General features: G+C 54.8%; 1 protein-coding gene across 1 annotated transcript in view; it reads right to left on the bottom strand.

Annotated features, from left to right (window-relative positions):
- Positions 1 to 26506, bottom strand: part of CAPN5 (calpain 5) — a 55747-nt gene extending 29241 nt beyond the window's left edge. The window contains exons 1-2 of the mRNA XM_016921676.4: positions 26325 to 26506; positions 8414 to 8613 (exon numbers count right to left, since the gene is read on the bottom strand). Of these exons, the coding sequence (XP_016777165.1) occupies positions 8414 to 8578 (165 nt within the window). The 5' untranslated portion in view covers positions 8579 to 8613; positions 26325 to 26506. The remainder of the gene's footprint in view (positions 1 to 8413; positions 8614 to 26324) is intronic.
- Positions 26507 to 27267: the final 761 nt, after the last annotated feature.

Genomic DNA, 27267 nt, shown 5'->3' with positions numbered 1-27267 from the left:
CTTCCTGGCCGGAGAGTGCTCTTCCGCTAAAGGTTTGCTGATGAAGAACCTGTGGGAAGACGTCAGAGCGCTGGACCCGGGGCACTGCCTTTCTCCTACCCGCTGCGCCCCTCCCTAACCAGCAAGAGCTCCATTCCCTTCCTTCTCTAGCACCAGCAGCCTGAGTGCCCACCCCCGCCAGCCCACAGGGGTACAGCAGGTTCAAGTGGAGTGGGGGTGCGGGCATGGGACAAACACCCATATCCCAGGTGGGGAGCACAAAGCGAGGGGCCAGTGGGGAGCGGTGGGCCAGGCCCCGCATGGCACTTGCCTCGCATAATCTCATCAGGTCTTCACGCCACCCAAGGAGCGAGGAGTTGTCATTCCATTGTATGGGTGAGGAATGGAGGTTCAGAGATGGACTGTGACTTGTCAAAGGCACACAGCAAGCAAATGCTCAAGTGGAGCAAAAACTCCTTTTTTTCCTTTTCTTTCTTTCTTTTTTTCTTTAGAGACAGTCTCGCTCTTTTGCCCAGGCTGGAGTGCATGGAATGCAGTAGCACAATCTCAGCTCACTGCAACCTCCAGCTCCTTGGTTCAAGCAATTCTCCTGCCTCACCTTCCTGAGTAGCTGGGATTACAGGCACCCACCACCACGCCCAGCTAATTTTTATATTTTTAGTAGAGACACGGTTTCTCCATGTTGGCCAGGCTGGTCTCAAACTCCTGATCTGCTGGCCTCGGCCTCCCAAAGTGCTGGAATTACAGGCATAAGCCACTGCACCCAGCCTCCATTTTTATTTTCTACAGAGACTGGTGGGCACGGCCCAAGAGGCTGCTCCATGAGACGCAGCCAGGGAATCCGGCCAGGGCAGCCGCTGACCCGGGAATGATCCATGAGCAACTGGCTGCTCTCAGGCTCAGCCCTTCCTAATTTCTGGAAGCCCCTTGCTCTGCCTGCCAAGAGAGAGGTAGCCCAGGGGGGCTCCAGTACCAGGTGCCCTCTGCACCTGACCCTGCCCAAGGAGCTCTGGCCTGGGCTTTCCACCTCTTCTTGCTGTGGGGGTATTTTCCTTAAAAGCCCCCTGAGGCAGTGCTGTGAAAGGGAAAAGCATGGGCTTTGGCTTCGGACTGGAGACTGAATTCCAGCTCCTCAATCGGCAATCTGGCGAGCTCTCTGAGCCTCGGCTTTCTGATTTATACAATAGAAACAACAATTTCTTTATGTTGTTGGATTTTGGGGTTTTTTGTTTTTGTTTTTGTCTTTTTGAGACATGGTCTCGTCTGTCACCCAAACTGGAGTGCAGTCACAATCACAGCTCACTGCAGCCTCAACCTCCTAGGCTCAAGCGATCCTCTGGCCTAAGCCTCACGAATAGCTGGGACCGTAGGCCCACACACCACACTCAGTGAACTCTTAAATTTTTTGCAGAGATGAGGTCTCACTATGTTGCCCAGGCTGGTCTCAAACTCCTGAGCTCAAGCAATCTTCCCGCCTCAGCCTCCCAAAGTGCTGGGATGACAGGCTTGAGCCAATGTGCATGGCCAATAATTTCTACTTTGCGAGGAGGAATCAGTGTATGTAAAGTACCAAGCCCAGGGCCTGACCCAAAGCGAATGAAAGTCTCCTTCAATTTTCAGGTGCTAGGAAGCTATGCCCAGACCTCTATGGGTGGCTCCAGCACCAAGAGATGCAACCAGGAAGGGTCAGCTCACCCTGTGTTCCCTCAGCTGTAATCATCCCTCCCCAAGGCCTGAGCTGGGGGTGGGGCCTGGCCTGATCCCTAGCCCTGCCCCAGGGAACAGAGCAGGCCCCTCTTCCTCTCCCATCGCCTCACTGAGCTGAGGAAGCCACTGCTCCCCAGTGGTTGTGGGTATGGTGGAGGGTGGGGACAGGCAAACACTGAGACATGCCTTTCATGTACCAGGCATCCTGCTGACACCACAATCCATCCTCACCAAGGCACTGAGAGGTGGGCAATATCCCCTTTTACAGATAAGGAAACTGAGGCCCAGGGAGGTGTAATACCATGTCCCCGCCACACAGCATGGGCAGATGGCAGCAGCCCTCTGCCTGCCTCCACTCCAGCAGGCGCTCCTGAGCTAGTTCCATTCCAAGAGCTTCTGCGGTCCTACCACAGGCGGCCAGCAGAGGGTGGCAGAGGCAGGAAGACAGAATTTGAATGTCTGCTCCCTGCTGTGCAACTTTGGGCCTCACCTGTGCAGAGGAGATAAATGGTCATCCCAGCAGGGCTGTGTAGGGACTCTACAGATCGTGGAGCAGAGCAGTGGCAAGGGAGAATGGGGAAGAGGGCTCCTAGTTCCCACCAAGATGGGGACCCTGCTGTCCCCTCTGCCCGGAAGAACCAGAGTTTTAGAGGGTCAGAGAAAGGGCTAGAATTCCCCCAAGGGCATGAGCAGCTCCTGAGACCTGGCCCCTCCTTCCAGTTGGCACTACAGGGTGCACCACGGCCAACCTGCACGGCGGCTTCTGCAGAGCACAGGTCTAGGAAACCCAGTGAGGCCGCCTGGTCTCATCCATCTCCAACGGCACCCCGTCAGGAAGCACAGGCAGGAAGAAGGGACTTTCCCTCTCCTCCCCGCTGCCCTCCTGTCTTCCCTCCCAGCCCTGGACCACACCCCACATCCAGCCCATCCTCTGACCCAGAGGGAGCTATGACTTAGCATCTGTTCCCTGAGGCCAGGAGGGCAGGCAAGACCGGGAAGGGAGAGGGGCTTCCATATAGGAAGGACCCCAGCCACATCATGCCACGGAAAGAGAAACAGCTACCACCTGGCATCACCAGGGTTTACAGCAGGAAGTGACTCAGGTGTCCCTCCACTTCAGATCCTCCCAGCCGGTGTCCTAAGACAGACACACGACTGCCCCATCCCAGAGAGGAGGAGGCTGAGCCCAGGACAGCGCAGTGATGTCCAAGGTGACAAGGCAAGTAAGTGGACGGATCCGATGGGATGCCCTAGGTCTGCTGGGCTCCCAACCAGGGTCTCCCAACACTAAGCACCACAGCTGGGGCAGACCCGAGGTGCAGATCCAACCAGATCTGGGCCCCAGATCAGGGCTCTGGCCCCAGACACTTCTCCAGTCCTTGAGAGACAGACTGAGCTTGGGAGTCACGATTCCCAGATTCCATCACCCTGACTTGCTGTGGCAGAGCAGGAACCTGGGGGCAATCGTGCAGCCTGGGAAGGAGCAGACAGAGCGGAAGGCAGCCAGGCATGTTCCCACTGCCAGGAGAGGCTCAGGGTCACCAGCTCTAACCAACAGAAACCACCTGAGGTTGGTGGCACCTGGAGTCTGCTCTGGAATCCAGGGGCCACCTTGGGGCACCTGTAAAGGAACAATAATAGAAATATCTCACAATGACTGGGCACCTGCTATGTGGCAGGCACTGTGCAAAACAACCCTGTGAGATGGGCACTGTTGGCATCCCCTTTTTACGGATGAGGAAACCAAGGCACAGAAAGGTTAAGTCACTTGCCCAGGGCCACACAAGAAGAGGTGAACTGAGATTCAAATTCAGGCAGTCTGGCTGCAGTCTCCAGGTAGACTAGGTTTTTTGTTTGTTTGTTTGTTTTTGTTTGTTTTTTTTAGATGGGAGTCTTGCCCTGTCACCCAGGCTGGAATGCAATGGCGCGATCTTGGCTCACTGCAACCTTCGCCTCCTGGGTTCAAACGATTCTCCTGCCTTAGCCTCTAGAGTAGCTGGGACTACAGGCACCTGACACCAACACCCAGCTAATTTTTCTATTTTTAGTAGAGACAGGGTTTCACTATGTTGGCCAGGCTGGTCTCAGGTGGGCTAGGTTTTATGGGTGACAAAGCCATCCTTCCTTCACCTGTCTCCCTGCACCTGTCCTAACCCAGCTTAGGGGGTGTCTCACTAGATAGCAATGAGACCAAGGGTTTGGGGAAGCCCAGGCCCTCACCTCTGCCACCATGGGGCCAGGCTTCTCAAGCCTAGTGTTTGTCCTTCCACTTTTCCTGGGCCACTGGCTGGACATAGGTCATAGAGTGAGTCAGGGAAGGTCTCTGCCCACAGGCAGGGATCTTGAGAAGGAGCCAGGCCCTGACCCCCCATGTGAGCAGAGCTGTGACAGCAGGAGCCAGAGAGAAAACAGAGGAGGCTGCCTGGAGGCAGTGATGCTGGCAGAGCAGGCATGGAGAGTGCTGGTAAGCAGGGAGGTTCAGGAGGGAAATGGGGACCCGAAGTGTCCTGAGGCAGACACTGCCTCCGAAATGGTCCTCGGGTGCCAGGGGCCCTTTATCTGGTGCCAGCCACCTGTGTTCCCTTCCATCCCTGTCCACACTCTCTAGGTTTCCTTAGGGTCCCCACCACCAGCCTGTGAGCTCCTAAGCAGGGCCCAGGCCTGACTTTGCCCACTTCTAGGCTTAGCAAAGCTTGGCAGGTTCCACTGGGGCTACAGACAGGTCCCTGGGAGGGAGGGGGGACAAAGTGGTGCACAGGATTGGGCTGTACAGGGGCTACCCCTGAGGGCTGGGGGTTGACCATTTCTCCAGGCAACACAGCTCTAGGACAGCATTCTGCACCTGCAGTCACCGCTCCCCTGCTCAGCCCCTCCCAGCCTGTTAGACCAGCTCCACCTGACAGGCCACAGCCCAGCCCACCTCCCTTCTCCCTTCGTGGCACAACAAGAAATTCAGATTTCTATTCCTGGTGTACAAGGCAAGGCAAGGCAGCAGACTGGATCCATGGCACCTGGGCTATATCTGCAGAGGCTCCCTCCACGTCCGTCCTCCTCCCCCACTCTTTGTCCATCCAGCTTCACCCTAGTCACCACCCTCCTGGAATCTAGGATCACAGAAGGAATGAACTAGACAGTGGGAAACAGGTCCGGGAAGGACACGGGACTTCCATCTGGGACTGGAAAGGGAGTTGTAGCCTACAGCCCATCCACTCTGCAGAAGACTTGCCCTCCCCCAGCCCTACCTCCTTCTCCTCCATGGCAGTCCGCACCCTTCAAGGCCTCTGAAAGCTCTCCCTGACCCCACTGAACCCCATCTCTGAGCACATGCCCAGAAGGGGGTCATTCCTGGGCAGTTCGGCTGGGTGTGCCCCCGCTGCCAGGCCTTGCTGCAAACTGACTGTTCTGTGGCATGAAAAGGCCTTATGTTCAGGGAGCCGAGGAGTAGGGCCATCTCCAGGAAATGGCTTGATGGGCAAGAGTCCCCGGGACTGGGCTGAGGCTGGGGCCCCCGAGACTGCCCTAGGGGAATTCTGCAGGTTCCAAAACCAGTGTCTATTCATTAGTCCCCCTCCCCCGCCCCACCTTGTCCCCTCTGCATTCCACCAAAGGACCTCCAGGCTCATACCCAGATGTGGGAGAGACAGCATGCTGGATGAGGGGATGTTGCCCCCACAGGGTGACAGGAGGCCGCCTACCAGGGCCCGGGCCCTGAGCGAGGAGGATGGACACCCTGAGCTCCCAGGCCTGGGGACATTCTCCATTCTCCATGCATCTCCCCAGCCAGGCCTGTGAGGGGCCGGCGAATGGCCACTGTACTGGAAAGAACAAAAACATAGCGAGCCTGTGGGTGAAGGGTGTGGGCTGAAGGCAGGTGCCCAGGTCGGCACCCAAGAGGACAAGGCCTGGTCCCACCTGCAGAGTCAATAGGAGATGGGATGTCCCAGCCAAGGTGGCTCTAGGTCCCCAACACAAAGTTGCCAAGGAGAAGACAAGCAAGAGAGGGGAACCAGTTTGTCACCTGCCTCCCATGTGTATGACACCACAGATACCTGAAGTCATTTCGGTTTCCAGAAACTGTGACCAGCAAGAATTATCCTTCCCCAATTACAGATGAGGAAACTGAGGCCCAAGCAGGAGTGACTTGTTCAAGGTCACACTTCTAGTAAGGTAGGGCCAAGGCTGCAGCCAAGTTCACTGTGGCTCAAAAACTAGCCTCTGCATTCCATTTGAGAGGCAGCGAGGCTGGGAGGCTGGCTGAGGAGACCCTCTAAGAACAGAGCAGCCACTATAAGGACCAACTCAGAGAAGGAGCTGGAGGGGATGGACGGGCATGCAGCACAACTTCTCATTTGTAAACAGGCGGTCACAGGTAAGACTCCATCGAAACAAGGCTGCCCGAGGCCAAAGTTCCCTCTCACTGGCAAGCAGCTGGGCGTTAATGATAACCCACTGGGCTGGGCCCGCCAAGCAAGCTGAGCCAAGCCTGCTTGACTTCCTGCTCCACAAACCTCCCATCCCGTTAGTGGGGCAGGGGCTGCCTGTCCTGCAGGCTTGTGGCTAGCCAGTAGGCAGTGCCTACACACATGGTTTAGGAAATCCAGGCAGTGCCGTGGACCATCCACCCCAGCCTGGTCTGAGTCCCCATCGCTGCTGCCCCTTGGGCCCCACTCACACAGCTCTCTGAACACCAGCCACCATACGCTGTCTGTCACCTGCCCCCACATCCAGGGCAGGGCAGCTCTGCGTGTCTAGAAAGGGCAGGGCACCAAGTGAGCCAGCGAGGAAGGCAACGAGAGGAGGAGGTGTGGCATGGCTCCTGAACCCACAAGGAAGGGGGCTCAGAAAGGGCAGCTGACTCCCCTGGGTCACGCAGCACGAGAGTACCAAGCAGGCCAACCTGGCGTCTCCTCCTCTCACCGCAGCAAGCCCAGCCTGCTCCCGCCAGGCCTCACCAGCCTCTTTTCGGAGCCACGGACCTAAAATGTCTGGGCAATGGCCAGAGGGCAGGAGGGAGTCAGGACGGGGGTAGCCAGGGGATGGAGTGGGAGGAGGGCGAAGAGCTCGAGTGCCCAGCCCTCCTCCCCACAGCCAAGGCCTCACAAAGGCCCTTTGAGGCCAAGGCCTCCCTCCCCACCTACTTGACAAAGGAAGAGAGGAAGGCGTGGGAGAGGGGGCCCAAGAGGCAAAACTCTGTGGCCAGGCCAGGAGGCTCCTGGGCCTTCCAGAGAGTCAGTACAGGGCCAGAGATTCTGTTACAGCTCTTGGGACTGAGGTCAAGGGCACCAGGGGCCCTTTATCTGGTGCCAGGAAGGTGGGGTGCAGGGAGGCAGGGCTCTTCAACTACCCCTGCTAGCAGCTCATGGGTGATCTAGGACACGCACCTTCCTCTCTTGGCCTCAGTTTCTCTGCCTCTCAAGAGTCCCAGTCCAAGGACATCTACAGGGTATTTTCAGTCAGAAGGGACTCGAGATCATAGCCTGGGAGGGAAACTAGAAAACTACATTTCATTTTCCCAAAAAGCCCAGGGGATCAGGAGGAACTTTGGAAAATGCAAATCTGACCCTGTTACAGGCTGCTGAAAGCCTTTGCCTTCGCAGGACCTCACTACCCACAGAGAAAGGTCGAGCATCTTGGCCCCAGATCTGCCATCCCAGGCATGGCTCTCCACAGGCCCACATGAGCCTGAGGGGCTCCCACCTGTGAGTTTCTATTCCCTCTGCCTTTTCCCACCTGGCCCTTTGGGCAAAAACCTCATCACCCTTCACCTCCAAGACACCTCCTCTGATTACTGGGCTGCGGGAGTCACAGCCTCCTCCCAGCCTGGAGCATCCTTGAGACAGCAGCATGGTCTCCCGCATTGTGAGGGGACGACCCTCAGTGTCACTAGCACAGCCCTGGAGGCCAGGGAGAGTAACCTCCTGCAGCCTCCCCTCCACCCAGGCCACCAGGGACCCCATTCTGCAGGACCCATAGACAAGCAGCGAACCCCTCCCCAGCCCACCCTCACACCCAGGAATCGGGGTTCAAGGGGATGAAATCACACCAGGAGGCCAAACATTTCTGTGTAACACACTCTAGCCTCAGGGACCAAAAGGAGTGGTCGGAGAGACGCCACCTGTTCATCATTATCAGTATCCATGGTCCCGTACTGGCTGCCAGGCTGTGAGTGGAATGAGTGCATGCCTTACCTCTTTTAATTCTCACAACCACTCTATGAGGTAGGTACTACTATTTTTTTACGATTATTATTATTATTGATTAATCACCATAATAAATACTTTTCATTTCTACCACAAATGACTATTTCAAAATCATGATGATAACAATCAGGAAAGTAAATTCCTTACATTTGGATGTCAATCTACATTTTATCAAAAATGGTCATATCCACATCACCCCATTTTTATTCCAAAAATGAGCCTCAGCGGGGTTGAGGTTACTGCCCCATTTTTCCTGTGAGGAAGTGGAGGCCCTGAGAGGGGTGAAGGCCTGGCTGGGCCTCAACCAATCCAGTGGTGGCCACAGGATTACAGCCCATTCTCCGAGCTCCCCATCCAGATCAAATCCCACCGTTTCAGCACCCTCACTTTCTCAGCAGCCTGGGGCCAGGGATGCCTCCTCCCACCACCCCGATGTCCCTGCAGACCCAGCCTTGTGGGTGGGCCTGGGCCTGCTCACCCAGCTCCAGCTGGGACCAGACACTGACCTTGGGTCGCTTCCACCTGACGGCGGGCCCCGGCGTGCCCTTATAGTAGAGAGAGTCGTCAGTGGCGGGGAAGAGGGGGTCCTCGAAGAGCACCTTCCTGCGCCGGCAGTCCCGCCTCAGGGCCGAGTAGTTCTGGTCCTCATAGGGCTTCACACACGAGAACATGGTGGCTGCTGCCCCAGGGAGGGGAGGGGGAACACCTGGACAGGAAGGCAAGAAGACCGTCACTCACAGAGTCCCTGGGTCCCTGATGCGCCCTGTGAAGCGGACATCATCAGCCCCATGGCACAGGCAAGGAAGGCTCAGGGAGGCGTGGAGCCTACCCAAGGTCACACAGCTGGTATACAGCAGAGTGGGACAGGCACCGACCGGCCTGACTCCATAGACTGGATTCTCTCGTTTCTGAAGCTCAGAAGTGATACCAGGCCCACAGGCCACACAGAGCTCAGGCCTGGCCCACACCGCACCCACCTCCCTGCCTTCCTTTGTTTGACCAGCCTTCCCTACACCTCCTCAGACGGAATCAGACCAGTGGCCAGCCCTGGCAGCTCCCTGGCTGGTGTGCCTCCCACAGGAAAGCAGCGTGTGCCTCTGGGTTTCCCTCCCCACCTCTAGAGAGTGGCACATTTCTGCTGGTGTGGGAAAACCTTGCCCCAGGTACCCCTCTCGGCATCATTCATTCATTCTCTCCGGTCCTCCCCGCACCATGCTGCCTTCCTCACAGCATCTTGGGAATAGACGTCTCTAATTCTGTAGAGAGCAGGCCCATGGCTCCTTAACCCTCCCTCCATTCCCCAGGGGCCCAGGTGGGCCCAGCCAAGCGCCCTGAACTTTGCACCAATGTGCTGACCAAGTGCAAGGGACACAGACTGGACCAACATGGTCAGGGAAGGCCTCTGGGAGTGGAGGGCAGGGCAGGGCAAGGAACAGCGGCTGGCAGGGCCTGCATATCAGGTGTGCTGAGAGATGCTCGGACAGCCAAGCACCTGAGTGACCACCCCATTTATGATCCACCCCCCCCCCCCATCCCTCAAACTCCATCTGGGCTGTGGTGCAGCTCCACAGCCCCCGATCTACTCTTCCTGGGGCCTGCCCAGGGTAACAGTGCAATCCTTTTGGGGTAAAGGCCACAATTTCCAGCCCAGCCCTGAGGGAAACCAAGGCAAGGCAGGCTGGCTGTGGGAGTGATATCTGAGATCAAGACTGGTGTGAGTGCCAGCCCCAGTGGTACCACCCTCCTGCTGGGTGACGTTGAACAGGTCATGTGAACTCTCTGAGCCCGTTTTCTCATCTCAGTGATGGGAATTATGCAGTGCTGCTGCACCTCCTGGAAGGAGTCAACCCATTAACTGAAGGCTGAGGAGCCCGCCGAGCATGCCAGTGGGAAGAGGAGTGAGGGGGAAGGGGCCAAGACACCCAGTGGTCCCAAGAGACGCCCCATTTCCCTGGCCAGAGGTGCGTGTGTACTGCCTGCCAACAGTGCCGGTGGGCAGACGGCTGCCAGCTTTCACAAAATACAACTGCGGCTCAGTGAGGTGAGGTGACCTGCCCAAGCTCCCCTGGAAACCTGGTGTCCGGACGGGAACCCAGATCCTCCGACTTTAGTGCCACCGCCTTGGCTGTGTGACCCTGCTGCTCTCACTTAGGGTCTCCCCACACACCGTGGCTGAGCTGGAGCCTCACTGGGGCCTCATGTGGAGGGAAAGAGGGAAGGGAGAGACAGGAAAGGAAGGAGGCAAGCGCGGGCAGTGAGCATGGGCACAGATGGACAGCAGGGAGGGCAAGGGGGTAATTGTCCCCCCACCTGCCAAGGGAGCTGAGAGCAGTTGTCCCCTGCTCTGCACCCAAGCCACTTCACCTTCTGCCCCCATATCCATACTGGGCCTGCTGGAGTGCTGCTGTGTGACCTCAGGCCAACCACTTAACTTCTCTGGCTGCCCCTCTGCCCACGGAGGCCAGCAGCCCTGCCCCCTCCCACCCATTCTCCCTGCCTTGGAGGTCTGAGGGAGAGAGGGGAGGAGCTCACAGAGCCAGCTTCCGGGCTTCAGGCTTCTGGCAGAGTCACCGAGGAGCAGCATTAGCACCACGGGTTTCCGGCAGGGTCAGTTCAGGAAGCAATTTAGGCTACAAGAATTAGATCAGAGAAGCTGAAAGCAGGAGCCCAGAAATCAGCTCTTGCAATTCCAGTGTTTCTGAGCCTAGAGGATCCAGAGAGGGAGAGGAAGCTCGCCCAGGGCACACAGCCAGGCTGGTGGAGAAAGAGGGTCTGGCTGCTCTCCAGGCTAGGAAGGGGCCAACGCTGCTGGGAGGGTCCACTCCTGGGGAGGATGGAAGGGAGGTGGAGGCCATAAAGGGAGAGCTCGGCTGGGCCAGGGGCTGCACAGGGCCAGGCCTGGCTGGCTGAGGGTCTGATACCGTTGCCCCATCCCTCCAGCCTCACCTGCCTGCCAGGCTAACCTTGGCCTACTTATGTGAGGTTCTTCTGGCCCCGGCCCTTGCACAGACTGCCCCTCTGCACCCTCCATCTGCCCCAAGGTCACCTCCCACTGTATCTATGGGGCCAACACCCCGACAGGGTCAGGTCTCCTTTGCTAGCTCCAGGCAGAGCACTGAAGGCCACGGATAGACCAGGAGGCAGGCAAGCTGCTCCACCCAGGCCTTTTCTTTCTGAGCCTGAGCTTAGGCCCGTAGCACTTCCTGTCTCCCTGGTGTTTTTAGCTGTTTGGGCCGAGCACGACCCCTGGGTGGGGTTCAGGACCACCTGAGCTTCCCAGCTGCCCTGTGTGCCTGCCCTCTTCCCTCCTCCTGCCAGTCTCATCCCCACCATTCTCCACCCTGGGCTGAAGCTCTGGGGCTCGGAGCTCCTCACAGCTCCCACAAGACTGTTCCCTCAGGGCCTCTGCACACACTGTTCCTCTGCCATCCTGGTGCCCCTGGGACAGCACCCGTTAACACTGTATCCCATCTGCACATGACTTGTCTGCCTCCCCAGCCTACCCCATGCCCCTCCAGGGGAGGGGCTGTGTCCAGCTCCTCTCTCTATCCCAGGGTCCAATGTGGGGCTCCAGGGATTGAGTAGCTATGTTGCATGAACCAACAAAGGTGAGTGCAGGAGGAATTCCTTCAAGAAGAGAAAAAGGCTCAGAGAGTGGCGGAGGCTCCCAAGGGGAATCAGCTTTCCATATCACAGACGCCAGCACTCAGGTCTGCTGCAGCAGGGCCCACCCCTTCACCCTGGGGAAGGCCTGGCTCTCCTCTCCTCCCCTCCCTGACAGCTGGGTGCCAGCCGGTGCCCACATCCCCACTATCCAGACTGTAGCCCTAGCACATTCTGCTGCGGCCCAGCCCTTCTCCAGCTCCTGAGCCTCGACCCAGGCCCCCGCTGTCCTGAGCAGGCCGCATTACCTCACTGGTCTGCATGGTCCTTGTCTGGAAGAGACAATGTGCCAGGGCCTCTGGGCCACTGTGAGGAACAAACAAGACCCCACCATGCAGAGCAGCACTCTGTATCCTTTCATGCTCTGTGCCCTGAGGACTGACAATCTCAGGCAGTCGACATCTGGGCTTCACCCACGATGTGTCCAGACCCCCGCCAGGTATGGGGGGGCTACCACAACTTGGGGTTCCTGTCGGAGTTGGTCTAGTGTAGCCAACAGACATAAGGCCAAATGAAGTATGTGTCATTCAGAGGTTCCAGCAAGAGGAAAGCAGGGAAGCCTCCACACAGGCCTGGCCACAGAGGCAGGAGAGAAAGGCCATTCCAGGCAAAGGGAACAGTTCACACAAAGGCTCAGAGGTATGAAAGACATCTTTATTACCACCTCAGGGCACCCCCTAAAATGAGCACAGTGCTAACCTGGGCCCTGCTTTGAGAAGCCTAGGATACGGAGTCTGGAGGCTTGAGATCTGCATAAGAGGCTGCAGACTCTGGACAAGCTCATTGATGTTCCCATCTACAAAATGGCTTAGCTGGCCATCATCTCCAGGGAAGGCTCACTGGTATCAGCCCTCCTCCTCCTGTGGCCAGGGCAGCGGTGAGTCAGACCCAGCCTGCACAGCGAGGCCTCTGTGGACCAAGAGTGGAAGTTCTGAGTTGGGTCAGAATGAGGGGGCTGGGGTGCTCACCAGGGAGCTTCAGGAACCCAGTCTTCTGGCAGGTCAGTCAGATCTGAGTTTGCATCCCAACTGCATCATTTAGCTGCTGTGTGTCCTTGGGCAAGGTGGGAACCCCTCTGAGCTGCTGTCAATCAGCAAGCCTCCTCTGAGCCCTACTGGGTTCCAGCCTCTAAGGTGACAGATGACAGAAAGAAAGTGGCATCTGTTCCTAGGCCTGCCTTAGGGAAGCTCAGTCTATCCTCACCTGGGACATGGTTGGTACTCCTCTTCCAGGAGGCTGTGTGGCCTAGTCTGCTGTTCCCTGGACCTGCTGGAGGTAGCGGGGACAGCCTGGCTGTGTACAGGATGGAATAAGGCCTCATCTTCCAGCGGGCTGATACCTGTGAGCCTTCCCTGGACCACCTAAGCCATTTTGTAGATGGGAACACCAAGGAATTTGTCCTTGAGGCAGAAGCCAAGGCCAGGCTCCAGAGCTGTGTGGAGGGGCCTACCTCTCTGAGCCTCTGAGAGATGGGGTCATGGAGCCAGCATCAGCCCCAGGGGTATAATAAGAACCAAGGACACAGCTGAGCCCAAGCCCAGCAGCAAGAGGGCCTCAAAGCCACCACGGGCCTCAAAGCCACAAAGGACCCAGAATAAGCAGAGCCATTTGAAGAGAACAAGCTGGAGGACTTACACTACTAAGTAACAAGGCTGATCACAAAGCTCACTGGGCACTGTCTTATAGAACAGTGGAACAGAATAGAAAGTTCAGAAATAAGCCACAAGTATAAGGACACCTGATATATGACAAAAGAGATGCCACAATGCACTGGGGAAAGGATTTATCTTTTCAATAAATGGTGCTGGGTCAACTGGCTATCCATAAGGAAAAACAGTTGTCTTACCCCTACCTCAAACCATATACAAAACTTATTCCAGAGAGATTTCAAATCTAACTGAAAGGTAAAACAATAATGCTTTTAGAAAAGAACATGAGAAAAAAAGTAAACTCAAATGGTCTAAAAATGGAAGAAAAAGTGCCCAACTTCACTAACCATTAAGGAAATGCAAATTAAAACCACAATGAGATACTGCTATACCCCCACTAGAATGACTAAAGTGAAACACACACGCAGAAACACACACACACACACACACACACACAATCTCAAGTGGAGCTCTTATGCATTAGTGGTAGGAGGACAAATTGGTATAATCACTTTACGAAACCATTTGACTATATCTAGAAAACTTGAAGAAATAATATAATCATGTATTCATATAATCTAGTAATTCTAAGAATATGTCCAATAGAAATGCATGCACATATTCACCAAAAACCATGTACAAGAATGTCTATTGCAGTAGTATTTGTTAGAGCTGAAAATGAGAAACAAGCTAAGTGTTCATCAACGAAAGAATGGATCAATAAGTTCTTGTATATTCATATAATAGAATAGTAAACAATAACGAAAATGAACAAATTGTTGTTGCACACAACCCTATGGATGGATCTTACAAGCATATTAAGCAAAAGAAGCAATATTACATGATTCTATTTAAATAAAATAGAAAAGCAGAGCCAGCATTACCCCATTACCAAAGCCAGATAAAGACACTACAAGAAAAGAAAATTATAGACCAATATGCCTTATGAACACAGATGCAAAACCTTCAACAAAATACTAGCAAACAAGGTGGGTGTGATGGTGCATGCCTGTAGTCCCAGCTACTCAAGAGCCTCAGGAAGATAGCAAGACCCAATCTCTAGGGAAAAATAATAATAATAATAATAAGGCAAATAATTCAAAAGCACATTAAAAGGATCATTCACCATGATCAAGTAAGATTTATATGAAGGATGCAAGGATGGTTCAACATATGCAAATCAATAAATGTGATACACGATACTAACAGAATAAAGGGCAAAAAACATATGATCATCTCACTGATTTAAAAAAACACATTTGACAAGATTCAGCATCCTTTCATGATAAAAATTCTGAACAAAATAGGTATAGAAGGAATACACAGAAATCAGTAGCATTTTTATATACTAACAACACACTACTCAAAAGAGTCAAGAAAACAATCCCATTTACAATAGTTACCATGGAAAAAAGAAATGCTTAGGAATAAATATTACCAAGAAGGTAAAAGACTTGTACACTGAAAACTATGAAACACTGATGAAAGAAATTGAAGACACAAATAAATGGAAAGATACAGATATGTACATATACATATCTGTATATATAGATAAGAATTAGTATTGTTAAAATGTCCATTCTACCCAAAACAATCTACAGATTCAATCCAATCCCCTATCAAAATTCCAATGACATTTTTCACAGAAATAAAAAACAATCCTTAAAATTCATACAGAATCACAAAAGACCCTGAATAGCCAAAGCAATCTTAAACAAAAAGAACAAAGCTGGAGGGATCACACTACCTGACTTCAAAATATACTACAAAGCTATAGTAACCAAAACCACATGGTACTGGCACAAAAACAGACACAAAGACCAATGGAACAGAATAGAAAGCCCAGAAATGAATCCGCATATTTAATGTGTCAATTAATTTTCAACAAAAGTACCAACGACACACAAAGGGGAAAAGACAGTCTCTCCAATAATTGGTGTTGGGAAAACCAGATATCCACACGCGGAAAAATAAAAGTTTCCCTATCTCTCATCGTATGCAAATATTGACTCAAACGGACTAAAGACTTAAATATAAGACCTGAAATTATGAAACTACTAGAAGAAAACATGGGAAAAGCTGTTATGACATTGGTCTGGGCAATGATATTTTAGATATGGCCCCAAAAGCACAGACAACAAAAGCAAAAATAGACAAAAGGGATTACATAAAGCTAAAAAAGTTTCTGCACAACAAAGAAAACAATCAACAGAACAAAGAGACAACCTGCAGAATGGGAAAAATGTTTGCAAACTAGCCATCTGACAAGAGTCAATATCCAGAATATATAAGAAATTCAAGCAACTCAATAGCAAAAAAACCCTAATGATCTGATTTTAAAATGGGCAAATGATCTGAATAGACATTTCTCTACAGAAGACATACAAATGGTCAATAGGCATATGAAAAAAATGCTCAACATTGGCTGGGCGCAGTGGCTTATGCATGTAATCCCAGCACTTTGGGAGGCCGAGGCAGGTGGATCACCTAAGGTCAGGAGTTCAAGACCAGCCTGCTCAACATGGCAAAACCCCATCTCTACTAAAAATACAAAAAAGTAGCCAGGCGGGCACCCAGCTACTCAGGAGGCTGAGGCAGAAGAATCGCTTGAACCCAGAAGGTGGAGGTTGCAGTGAGCCGAGATCGCGCCACCGCACTCCAGCCTGGGAGACAAGAGCGAAACTCCATCTCAAAAAACAAAAAAAAAATTAAAAAGCTCAACATCACTAATCATTAGGGAAATGAAAATCAAAACCACAATGAGATACCACCTCCCACCTTTTGGCTTTTATAAAAAAGACAAAAGTGTGATATCTTATTAAAAAAAGACAAAAGATATGTCTTTTATAAAAAAAGACTTTTTTAAAATCTTTTTTTTTTTTTTTTGATACAGAGTCTCGCTCTGTCGCCCAGGCTCAAGTGCAATGGCATGATCTCGGCTCACTGCAACCTCCCTTTCCCAGGTTCAAGCCATTCTCCTGCCTCAGCATCCCAAGTAGCTGGGACTACAGGCATGCGCCACCATGCCTGGCTAATTTTCATATTTTTAGTAGAGACGGGGTTTCGCCATGTTGGCCAGGCTGGTCTCAAACTCCTGACCTCAGGTGATCCGCCTGCCTTGGCCTCCCAAAGTGCTGGGATTACAGGCATGAGCCACTGTGCCTGACTTAAATCTTTTTACAAAAGATACGTCTTTTATAAAAAAGACAAAAAATAAGTGTGGGCGAGGATATGGAGAAAAGGAAACCCTTGTACACTGTTGGTGGGAATGTAAATTAGTACAGCCATTATGGAAAACAGTATAGAGGTTTCTCAAAAAATTAAAAATAAAACTACCATATGATCCAGCAATCCCACTACTGGGTATAAATCCAAAGGAAATGAAGTCAGTATGTTGAAAACATATCTGCACTCCCATGTTCACTGCAGCACTATTCACAGTAGCCAAGATATGGAATTAACTTAACAGCCCATCAATGGATGAATGGGTAAAGAAAATATGGTATATACATACAATGTAATACAATTCAGCCATGAAAAGAAGGAAATCTCATCACTTGTGACAACATGGATAAACAAGGAAGGCAATACACAGAAAGACAAATAACACATGATCTTACTCATATGTGGAATTTTTTAAAAGTTGAACTCATAGAAGCAGAAGGTAAAATGGTGGTTAACAGGAACTGAGGGGTGAGGGTGGGGAGGGAGGTTGCAGAGATGTCAGTCAAAGGACACAAAATTTCAGTTAGATAAGAGGAATAAGTTCAAGAGATCTATAAGTTCAAGAGATTGATTGCAACATGGTGACAATAATTAATAACAATAGATTATACTCTTGAAGATTGCTAGAAGTAGACTTTTCTTTTTTTGGAGTCTCACTCTGTTGCCCAGGCTGGAGCGCAGTAGTGTGATCTCGGCTCACAGCAACCTCTGTCTAACGGATTCAAGCGATTCTCCTGCCTCAGCCTCCCTGGGATTACAGGTGACCGCCACTAGTCTCAGATAATTTTTGTATTTTTAGTAGAGATGGGGTTTCACCACGTTGGCCAGGCTGGTCTCAAGCTCCTGATCTCCAGTGATCTGCCTGCCTTGGCCTCCCGAAGTGCTGGGATTCCAGGCTTGAGCTACTGCGCCCGGCCGAGAGTAGATTTTGAGTGTTCTCAGGACAAAAAAGTATGTGAGGTAATGCGTGTGATAATTAACTCGATTTAGCCATTCCACAATGTATACACATTTCAAAATATTACATTGTACATGATAAACATATACAATTTTTATCTATTTAAAAAATCCATTTTTTTAAGACAAGCAAAGCCTGCATAACTCATCTACAGTGAACAGAAAGCAGGACTTGGCTATCTTGGGGGTAGTGACTGGCAGGGGTGTGAGAGAGCTTGTGGGGTTCCGGTAAAACTACTTCTTGACCTGGATGGTGGTTCCCTGGGTGTGGTCCCTGTGCAAATCCACTGAGCTCTACACTTAAGACCTATGCACCTGTCTGTAGATCAGTTACATATGCTTCAATAAAAAGGTAAACAAAAAAAGCCAGCACAGTGGCCCTGGGAGGAAGGGCTGGCTGAATGTGGTAACCCAGGTCCCAGCAGATCCGGGCCCTTCACAGCTGTAGCCCTGTCCAGCTGGACACCACATACCTAGGTGGGCTGACCTAAAGGGAAGGGAGGCGGAGTGGGAAAGTGCCCCAGGCTGGGTCGGAGCACTAGCCTTTGTCACACGCAGGCTGTGTGACCTTCTGCAAGCCTCCAATTCTCTGGTCCCAGCCTCCTCCTCTAGCTCTCAGGACGCTTGCGGACTTGACACTCAAGAGTGTCTCAACACTTGGAGCAGTCCACAAGAAGGTCCTATAGGTGTGTGGCACCCCGACACCCCAACCAAGCACACACCTGCAAGGTTTCCTCTGCACCTGAGAAGGGCAGATGCCAGCCAGAGACCATCCCTAGGAGGATGTTTTCAGCCCTGAGGAGGCTGGCATGGTGCTCAGAAAAAAAGGGGAGGGGAGGGGTGTGGGGCAGGGATCATGGATGAGGCTGCAGAGGATCCCGCCAGAGGCCCCGGGATGCCATGTGCAGAGTGTGGCTTCATCCTAAGGTGATGGGGAGTGTGGAAGGGTGCTGAGCAGCGGAGGGACTTGGTCATGGCTGTCTTGGGGAGCCCCATCTGGCTGCCACATGGGAAACGGACTAGAAAAGGACAAGACTAAACCAGAAAGACCAGAAGAACGGCCAAAGGACTTGGACTGGCAGTCTCACGTGTGGATGCGGAGGGGCTGGGTTCCAGGGCCGAGTGGGAGACAGCCTCACCTCTTCCTGGTGGCCAGCCACTGGTGGGGGTGAAGGGAGAATGCAGGAATGCCTGCTGAGGGTCCTTCTCCTGTGCTCCACTGCCCCGTACCCCACAGTGGTGCCCAGCGCAAAGCACAGGCCTGGCAGAGTGAGTATCACCCAGTGCCGGCCGAAGGAGCCAGTGACACCCTCACCCATTCCCTGCCAGTCAAGGCCCCCTTTCCCCTACCTCCCTTCCTCAACCTCTTCTCCCCTCTTAAGGGAAGACACCCCCCACCACCACCTTTTGCCATATGAACAGGGGAGGGCTGAACAGCTGGGGCTTCATCATTTAGGGGACACAGTCAACTCCAACTTGCACATCTTTGCTGGTGCCCGATTTGGGCTGGCGCTGAGCTGGCTGATGAGGAGGGGGCCGGGGGTGAATGGTGGTGGCCTTCCGAGATGGAGCCCGAGCAGGGCCAGAAGGATAGGCCAGAAGCAGCAAGGGCACAGCAGGGTACAATGTGGCACAGGGAGAGGGAAAAGGTGGGAGGGCACTGGGTGGGCGGAGCCTGGGGGGAAGCTGGCAGGACCAGCTCTGCAGGGCTGGGGATGCCAGGCAGAGGGGCATCAGCATTTACTGGGGCACAGGGGAGCCAGGGGCAAGACTAAAGGTCAGATGCTGATGCAGTGACCCAGGACTGGAAGAGCCCTGGCTTGAGCCATTGCAGGGAAGGCCAGAAGCCAGAGGGGACTAGAAAGGGCAGAAACTCCATTTGGTGGCTGCCTGGTTATTTGTGTTTTTGATTTTGTTAATGTATTTATCCCCTTCTATCCCATACCCCATCCTCCATCTGCTCCCTAAGTCACCATCTAATAAGATGCTTAAAGCATGTCTCTTTGTCCTTTCGTGGGTGTACTGTGACCTCCCAGGCCCCTGTCTCTCTGACGCACCGTGTGCTGAGGAATGGATGGCAGGGTGGGGAGGGAGAATGTGCGGTGGAGGGAGAGCCAGGCTCAGAGCCACCTCAGGCTCCCAGCCTCTAGGCCACCCAGAGCTCTGGGCTCCTGGGTTCTGGCGCCAGAGCCAAGGCAACCAGGCCCAGTGAGTCACTCCAGCCACCACCAGGCGAGCTGGCACCAGGGCTGGGAAATCCTGTCTATTTCCTCCCCTCCCCTCCCCTTCCCTTATCGTTTCTGTGTCCAATCCATTCTCCACCAGGCTGCTGAGTGATCTTTCTAACATAAATCCCACCAGGCCGCTCCCCTGCTAGGAGACACAGAGGGCCTTGCGGGCAGGGCCATGTGTGTATGGGGAACAGGGTCTCTGGCTGGTCCTGGGGGAATGGTGGTCCTGCAGCCGTGATGTCCCCTGGTGGTGCATATGAGGGCTGTGCTGGCCTGCAGGCCTGGCTCTGTGTGACTCTGACTGAGTCAGAGGCCTGACCCTGCAGCTGTTCTTCATCTGGCAATTGGGTCCCGCCCAGGGTGCTGTGAGCAGGAGGGAGTGTAGGGACAGCAGGAGCCGCTGTTGTAAGCAGCATCTGTAAGCAAGCGGCCAAGGGAGAGGAGCTTCTGAAAGGGTGTTCCAGGTCAGGGGTTCCTGCAGGCCTTGGGCAGGACAGGAAGAAGTCAAGGACCTGGCCACACTCGTGGAGGTGGAGACTGTTGGGCAGGGGGCAGCCCCAGGCCAAGCCTCGGGTGAGCAGCTCACCACAGTTTTAACACTGAAAGAACCACATCCAGGAAACCCACAGTCCCAGGCAACCCAGTGCGGTGGCCACCCTACCTCGGGGCTCCCAGTCCAGCACCAGGTCCTGCAGAGAAAGTGCTGACAGCAGGTAGATACAGCTGGGCGTCCCTGTGCAGGACATTCTCTCTCACCCGGGGTGGGGTGGGGGCTGTGTGCTCGCTCACTCCCCACAGGAGAGACAACCTAACAAAATGGGACTTGATCAGGTCACTGAAGCCACCTCTGCCTCACTGTGCTGTGTGAGCCCAGGAAAGCTCCTGCCCTCTCTGGCCACAGGCTCTCGTGATTGAGTGGCAGGGAGGGGAACACTACACACTATTTTTCAATCTGGCGGGTTTATCACCAGGACAGCCCTTTTCTCCACTTCCTGTACAGGCAGTCCTAGACTCGAGTCCCTAGACTGTCTCCAAGACTCAAGGTTTAAAGACTGGTGAGACAGTGCCCATCTCTCACTTTGGGAAACTGAAGTGCGCCATTCCTCAGCGCAAGCTCCTGCACAACCTCAGAAATGAGTTGTGCTGTTCTCATTACACAAATGGGAGACAGAGGCTCTGAGGGGAAAGAGGACATTCAGGGCAGAGGCACGAACCTGTCCCATGTCAAAGTCCTGCTCAGCCTGGCCCACCACCCCTCCCTCGGGCAGTGACCCACTCTCCAGCCCTGGGTGTCCTGCTCAGGTGTGTCCCCCATTCCAACTTCACTTGCACACCTTCCCTGTGCCTGACCAAGGGGCAGTGAGGAGTCAGATGGGAATCTGCCCTAGAGGTCAGCCTGGTGAAGGCAAGAGGCAGAGGCCTCGGTACAAGGCAGCGAGATCTGCTCTCAAAGGAAGTGATTCGTTCACACCAGGCAGGGACGGCTGCATGGAGGAAGTAGCAACAAAACGGGATCTCAAAGGGTAGATTGTGATTTCAAGAGATGGAGGAGGTGGAAGGTTTGGGGGAGGAAAGATTATTCTGGAGGAAGAAATCATTCAGGCAAGTCTGGAGGACAGGGTGCAGGGGAGAGGGAAGAGGAAGTAGAGAAATATTGCCACAGCCAGGTTGTGGCCGGCCCTGAAAGCCAGGCTAAGAACTCAGGCATGAGACGGGGTGTGATGATGTATGAGAAGGTCAACGGGAAAGGAGGCCCAGGATGCAGGCAGGGAGGCCAGGCTATAGGCAGGCCCCTGAGAGAAGCAGGGCCCAGTATGGCGTGGCCTTGGCCATGAGGAGGGAAAGGAGACTCACACAGGGGCAAGTCCGCAGCAGGCAGGCCGGGGCTCTGGGATTTGGCTAGGGTTCTTCCTGAGGCGCCAGAGGGCTTACCCCCTCCTGCAATGGCAGACCATGTCTCTGGGCAAGCAGCACTTCCAGGCCCACTGCACTGCTCCAAGCCACTTCCTATTCCTGGCCATGGCAACCCAGAATGCCAGCGCCTGCTCCCCATACCCAGGCAGAGGGTGAAACAGAGCCCCAAGATGTCAGGCTGGGCAACATCCTGTCCACATACCCGTCCTCAGATGGGGAGACTGAGGCCAGTGAGGTGCAAAGCAGTTAACCTCTTTGTGCTTCAGAATTCTCATCTGTAAAATAAAGGTATTTTCTGCTCTACTGGCCCAGCCTGTTCACCTGACCCCACATACCAGACAGGACTTGGCCGTAATAGGCCTTGGTATTCTCACCTGTAAAGCGGGACTCCCCAGCCCCACCCCCTTGTAGGGTGATGGTGAGCATCAAATGACCCTGCAAAGCACTGGGCTTATTGTGTGAATGTCTGAAATGAGCTGCACTCCACCCTGAAAAGCCCAGCACGCTGTCAAATGCAGGCAGGGTCCAGACATCGGGGACCACCCATGCGGCCGTGCCAGGGATGCCCTTCTTCCAAACATCCCTGAACTCTGGCTACCAGGGACTCAGGCTGCACACTGGGGCCAGGGCTACAGCAGCGCCCAGCCTCCAAGGCTCCCAGGCTGGAGGGGAGACAGACATTGTGAGTGACCTCCTGGGGGAAACAGGACTGTGACTGGGGAAGCCAGCCTCGGTGGGCACTGGGGTGGGGGCGGGAGCTGGGAATGGTGCCTGCAGTGACGCTGCTGTCAGCTCCTGGGGTGGGCTGAATGACGGCCCCAAAGATACTCCCAACCGAATCCCTAGAACCTGTGAATGACACCTTGTATGGCACAAGGGACTCTGAAGATGCGATTAAGGATTTTGAGACGGGGAGACGATCTTGGCTTATCTGGGTGGGCCCTGAATGTAATCACAAGTGTCCCTATAAGAGGGAGGCGGAGGGGATCTGCCTGCAGAGAAGGAAAGAGCAATGAGACAGAAGCAGAGACTGGGGCAATGTTGCCACAAGGAATGCCAGCAGCCACCAGAGGCTGGAAGAGACAGGGAATGGACTCTCCCCTAGATCCCACAGAAGAAGCCAGCCTGGATTTTAGCCCCATTAGACTCATGGGGGACTTCTCATCTCCGGAACTGTAAGAGCATAAATCTGTGTTGTTTTCAGCCACCAAGTGTGGCAATTTGTCGCAACAGTGATAGGAAAGGAATATGCTCTTGAACGATGCTGTTCCTGAAGAATAGCTAATGGGAGCCGGGGTGTCATGGGGTCCCACCCGCCTCTCTTGCCCGGAGAAGCCCATGAGGGAAATGAAGTTCTTACACCTTGAGTTGCTCTGCTGTACAACAGTCACCCCACATCAGTTTCTTAGTTCCTGCTATGAGTAACAAATCACTTAGGTCCCACCTCACTCCAACTGGCAGAAGTTACACAGCAGCAGGGGGCACTGGCTGAGCAGGGGCTGGCTGGGCAGGGCAGGTGGGTCAAGCCAATGGGCTCCCAGCCTTCTGCCCACCATCCCCGGGGGCACATCCCGACAGTGAAGGGCAGCTGGGGACCAGTGGATGGGCTTTGATGTGCTCTGGTCACCAGCCCCTTCTCTTGCATGCCCACTGTGGGAGAAAACCACAGCACACACCCACAGGCCACCGCAGCCTCAGCTGTTGCCCACCCAGACCCCTATCCCTGGGAAAGCTTGGGTCCCTGGAAGCACACGTGCAAACAACCAGAATGGGGAGCAGTAACCCAGGCCCTTGCGGGTAAGCACACATCATCCACAGCTTCCCCATCCAAGCCTGAGGCTGGCTTCCTAAGACATCCAGATTCCAACCGCAAAGGAACCTGGCCCCTTTGCCTTGGGTGAGCAGGGAAAGGCAAAGCCTGAGGCCACAGGCAAGTGAGCAGCTCTGCCTGCACTGAAGCAAGGCAATCCCAGGGTGTCTCCACCAGCCTGGAGGAGGGCTCAGAGGTGGGCAGCAGGAAGGCCAAGCCTCAGGACCACGGTGAGCCCAGGAAAGTTTTGAGTGGGGACCAGGGATGGAGAGGCAGAAGAGTTCTCTGAGGGCACTCGAGAGGTGCCTGGGAGGGGCTCTGAAGGCACTCAAAACACTTGAATAGATGGGGACAGAGACAGAACGGGTGAAAAGCCCAGCTGCAGAGAGACTGCTGCCAGCTGCCCAGGAGGCTGCTGGGGAGGGGTGGGGGGTGTTGCAGACCCTGTTCTTTGCAGCTGGGGGAGCCCAGGGCCCACTGCTGGGCTTTCTGTTCAACCTTTACATGCTGTACTCTAGGGTGCTCCCGGCTGCTCAGCCCTTGCCTCTCCTCAAGGGCTAGAAGCTTTTGGGGGAAGCCAGGGGACTTGGTCAGGCAGATACAGATCACTCCCGTTAAGTCCCCTTCACCCACTAAAGCCAAGAGAGGCTTCCGTTTCAATAGGAGAGGACTGTTTCCTTCCACCCTTCTTCTCCCAAAGTCAGCCCCTCATCCCCAGAGAGGGAACTAAGTGATGCTGATTGCCAGCTGCTATTAGTAACAATGGCTACCAGACACCATGTACTTAGAAAGATGCGTTCAGTGACATGATCTAAGTTCATCTTCATCATCCCCCGAGTCCCTGTGAATAGGCAGCATTTATCCCCATTCCGCACATGAGAAAACTGAGACAGAAAAGGGAAGTTCTCCGCCTCAAGGTCATAGGCAAGTAGGAAGGTACAGAGATGGTCTCAGCCAAGAGAAAGAACAGACACATGATTTAGGCCCTGCAGGTAGGAGAGGGTGCCCACTGAGGGCGCAGGAGGCCTCCTGTTTGGGGACCAGGACTCCAGGGCTGATCTGAGAGCCTGCCAGGAAAGCAGGCGCAGAAGCAGACAGAGACAGTGCTGGCCTGGGAGCAGTGTCCCAGATGTCACCCACAAAAACCCACAGGCATCTCACAACCACCCTGTCCAACAGTCAACTTGTCAACTTACTCCCAACCTGCTCCACCCCCAATGGTGGTCCCCATCTCACAGAGGCAGCCCCACCTACCTTCCCCCAGCACTGGGACCCTGTGTAGCCCCTTAGCCCCTGGGCACCTCCTGCCCCCAGCACCCCTGCTCTGGGAACCTTTATCAGGGCCCCTCCTCCCCTGCCAAGCCTAGCCCTGGGTGGGGAGCAGAGGAGAGCAGAAGGGAGGGCCCTCTCCCTGCTTTGGCCTCCTCCTTATAGCCCTCAGTGGAAGCCCACCCACTACTGCAGCCAAAGGTGGCCCTTCTTGGACACACATCTGACCTATCTAATCCGCAATCCACCCCACCAGCATTCATTTTCACACTGCCAGGCCTTTACTCATGCTGTTCCTTGGGGCTGCAATGACCTGCCTTTTCTTTTCTGCTTGGTGGATTTCAAGACCCAGCCCCAACGAATCTGCAAGTGAACTCATCCCCAGCTCCCGGGCACCCATCAGTCCCTGTCTTGTGCTCCCAGCACTAGGTACAACTCTGGACAGGGCCTTATCTGTGGACCCACTGCCTGTCTTGTCAGAAGAGAGGCTCCTCAGGGCAAAGACCCCGCCTGAGCACCTCTGTGTGCTGGCAACTAGCCTGACCTGGCCTGCAGCAGCAGCTGGGCCCACCATACCCTGCCCAGGAGGCAAAGGCAGCCACACCACCCCACCCCCAGACCCTGGGGACAGGAGCAAGGACCAGCCGGAGGACCCTGGGAGGTGTCAATCCTTGCGAAACACAGTGGTTCCCCCAGCAGGCCTCAGACTCATTGAGTTGGCTGAGCCTCACCCGTAAGCCCCTCTCTTCCAAGAAGTCTGCCCAGATCTCTCTTTCCCCTGAGTCCTGGGATAGTCGCCCTCAGTACTTTTCTCTCTAAACCACAGGTGTAGGGAGAAGATTCTGGGATGAGAGCCAGGCGGACCCGGGTTCAAATTCTGGCTCAGCAATCCTGAGAGGGCAGCTGACTTCGCTTCTCTGTGCCCCACTCTTCTGATCTGTATGGAACTTGGGGGTGAATCCCACCACATGAAATGACTGGGAGAGAGAACGTCGCACCTGTTAATGATCTTTGATCCTATTTCGCCTCTGGTCCCCTAGGCCAGTCTTCCGAGACCCCCAACGCAAAGGAACAGAGGTGGGAACTCTGAGGTCTGAGAAACCAAAGATCCATTCCCTCCCAGACCACTCTCCCACACTCCCGCAACACACACACACACACACACACGTGCGCCCGCCCTGCAGTCAAGGAGAAAAGCCCCCTTTCAACCTGGGGAGGAATGCCAAGAAGCGGATAGGCTGGGGCAGCAGGAGCCTCGGCCCTGCCCCTTCCCCAAGCCTGGGTGGTGGAGCACCCAGAAGGGGTTGGTGGATTGCAGGGATGAAAGGGGGGTTAAGCAGGGAAGAGAACGGGGGAACTGTAAGGAAGATGAGAGGAAGTGACAGTCTAGCCCCGGGTGTTAGGCGCTTCCAGCGCGTCCGCACTAGGAAAACGACTCGGAGACACCCAGAGGGAGGTGAAAAAAAGACTCCTCGCCGGGGGTGGGGGTGGGGACGAGCCGAGGGGGCCCAGGCGGATGCTCCAGGACCCCGCCCCCCAGCCAGCGCTCACTTCCTTTCCCCCCGGGCCCGCGGGAGGTGCAGCCCCCTCCACTGATTCGTGGTCCCGGAGCAATCACTGGCCCGCGCTGCACCCGCACACACCCCCCCGAAACACACACACACACAGAAGCACACGCCTCCCTCCGCCCGCCTCCTACCGGCCGAGCCGCCGCGGGTCCAGCCGGGCTCCCGGGATGCAGGGCACGGCGCGGGCGCTGGAGCGGAGGCTGCAGCCGCCCCGCGCAGCAGCCTCGGGCTCTGGCCGGAGATCCAGCTGGGACTGGCCTGGGGCGGGGGCTGGCGCTCGCATTCCCCGGGTTCGGCCAGCTGGGCCCGGCTCCGCCCCGCCCCGCCCGCGGCCTCCGCCCATTTGCCCGTTGCGAGCCGGAGGCGTGGTCTCCCGTGGGGCGGGGTGGGCGGCCGGGTGGCCGGGTGCGCCCATGCGCACTGGTGCCGTGGGCGGCCGCTCAGAGGAGCGGTCTCGTTCCAGCCCCTGTGTTGAACGGGGACTTGGGGCCCCTAGCGGCACCCACCGCCTCTACCGGCTCGGTCGGGCCCTCGTTCTCCCTCCTTCCCAGCCTATCTGTCTGCGGTTGGTGCGCATCCCCATGGGCAGCCTCCCAAAGGCTGGCTGCACCGTGAGGGATCGGGCCGGGGCTAGGGTTCAGCCCCCACAGGGCGGGCCGGGGCCGCGGCTGACTTGGGGCCGGCGTCTAGTACCGAGGACCCGCAAAGGCCAGGGTGCCTGCCAGAACCAGGACTTGGTGGGCGGCGCCCCTCCCTTTCCGGGCTCCACCTTCACATCCATCCCAAGTGTTCGGATGGAGAAGTGGGAGCCCAGGCCCCTGTGAGCAGCAGAGGGCCTCTGTCAGATGGGAAAACTGACCCCGGCCGGTGTTGAGGACTTAATCCCGTGCTGCCATGGGCTCCCGGGCTCGGGCTCATGTTTGACTCTCTGTCCGTGACTGGCTACCGGAATGCCCTGGGATGGTACGGAGCCTCCATTTCCTGATCTGTAAAACGGGGACTATAATCTCTACCCACCCCAGGCCGCTGGGGGAATCCGATAGAGAAGGTTTAGGGGTGACTAGTTCTTGCCTA

Source organism: Pan troglodytes, chromosome 9 (assembly GCF_028858775.2).
Source record: "Pan troglodytes isolate AG18354 chromosome 9, NHGRI_mPanTro3-v2.0_pri, whole genome shotgun sequence".
In the NCBI taxonomy this organism is placed as follows: Eukaryota; Metazoa; Chordata; class Mammalia; order Primates; family Hominidae; genus Pan; species Pan troglodytes.
This window is presented reverse-complemented; position numbering and strand designations above follow the sequence as displayed.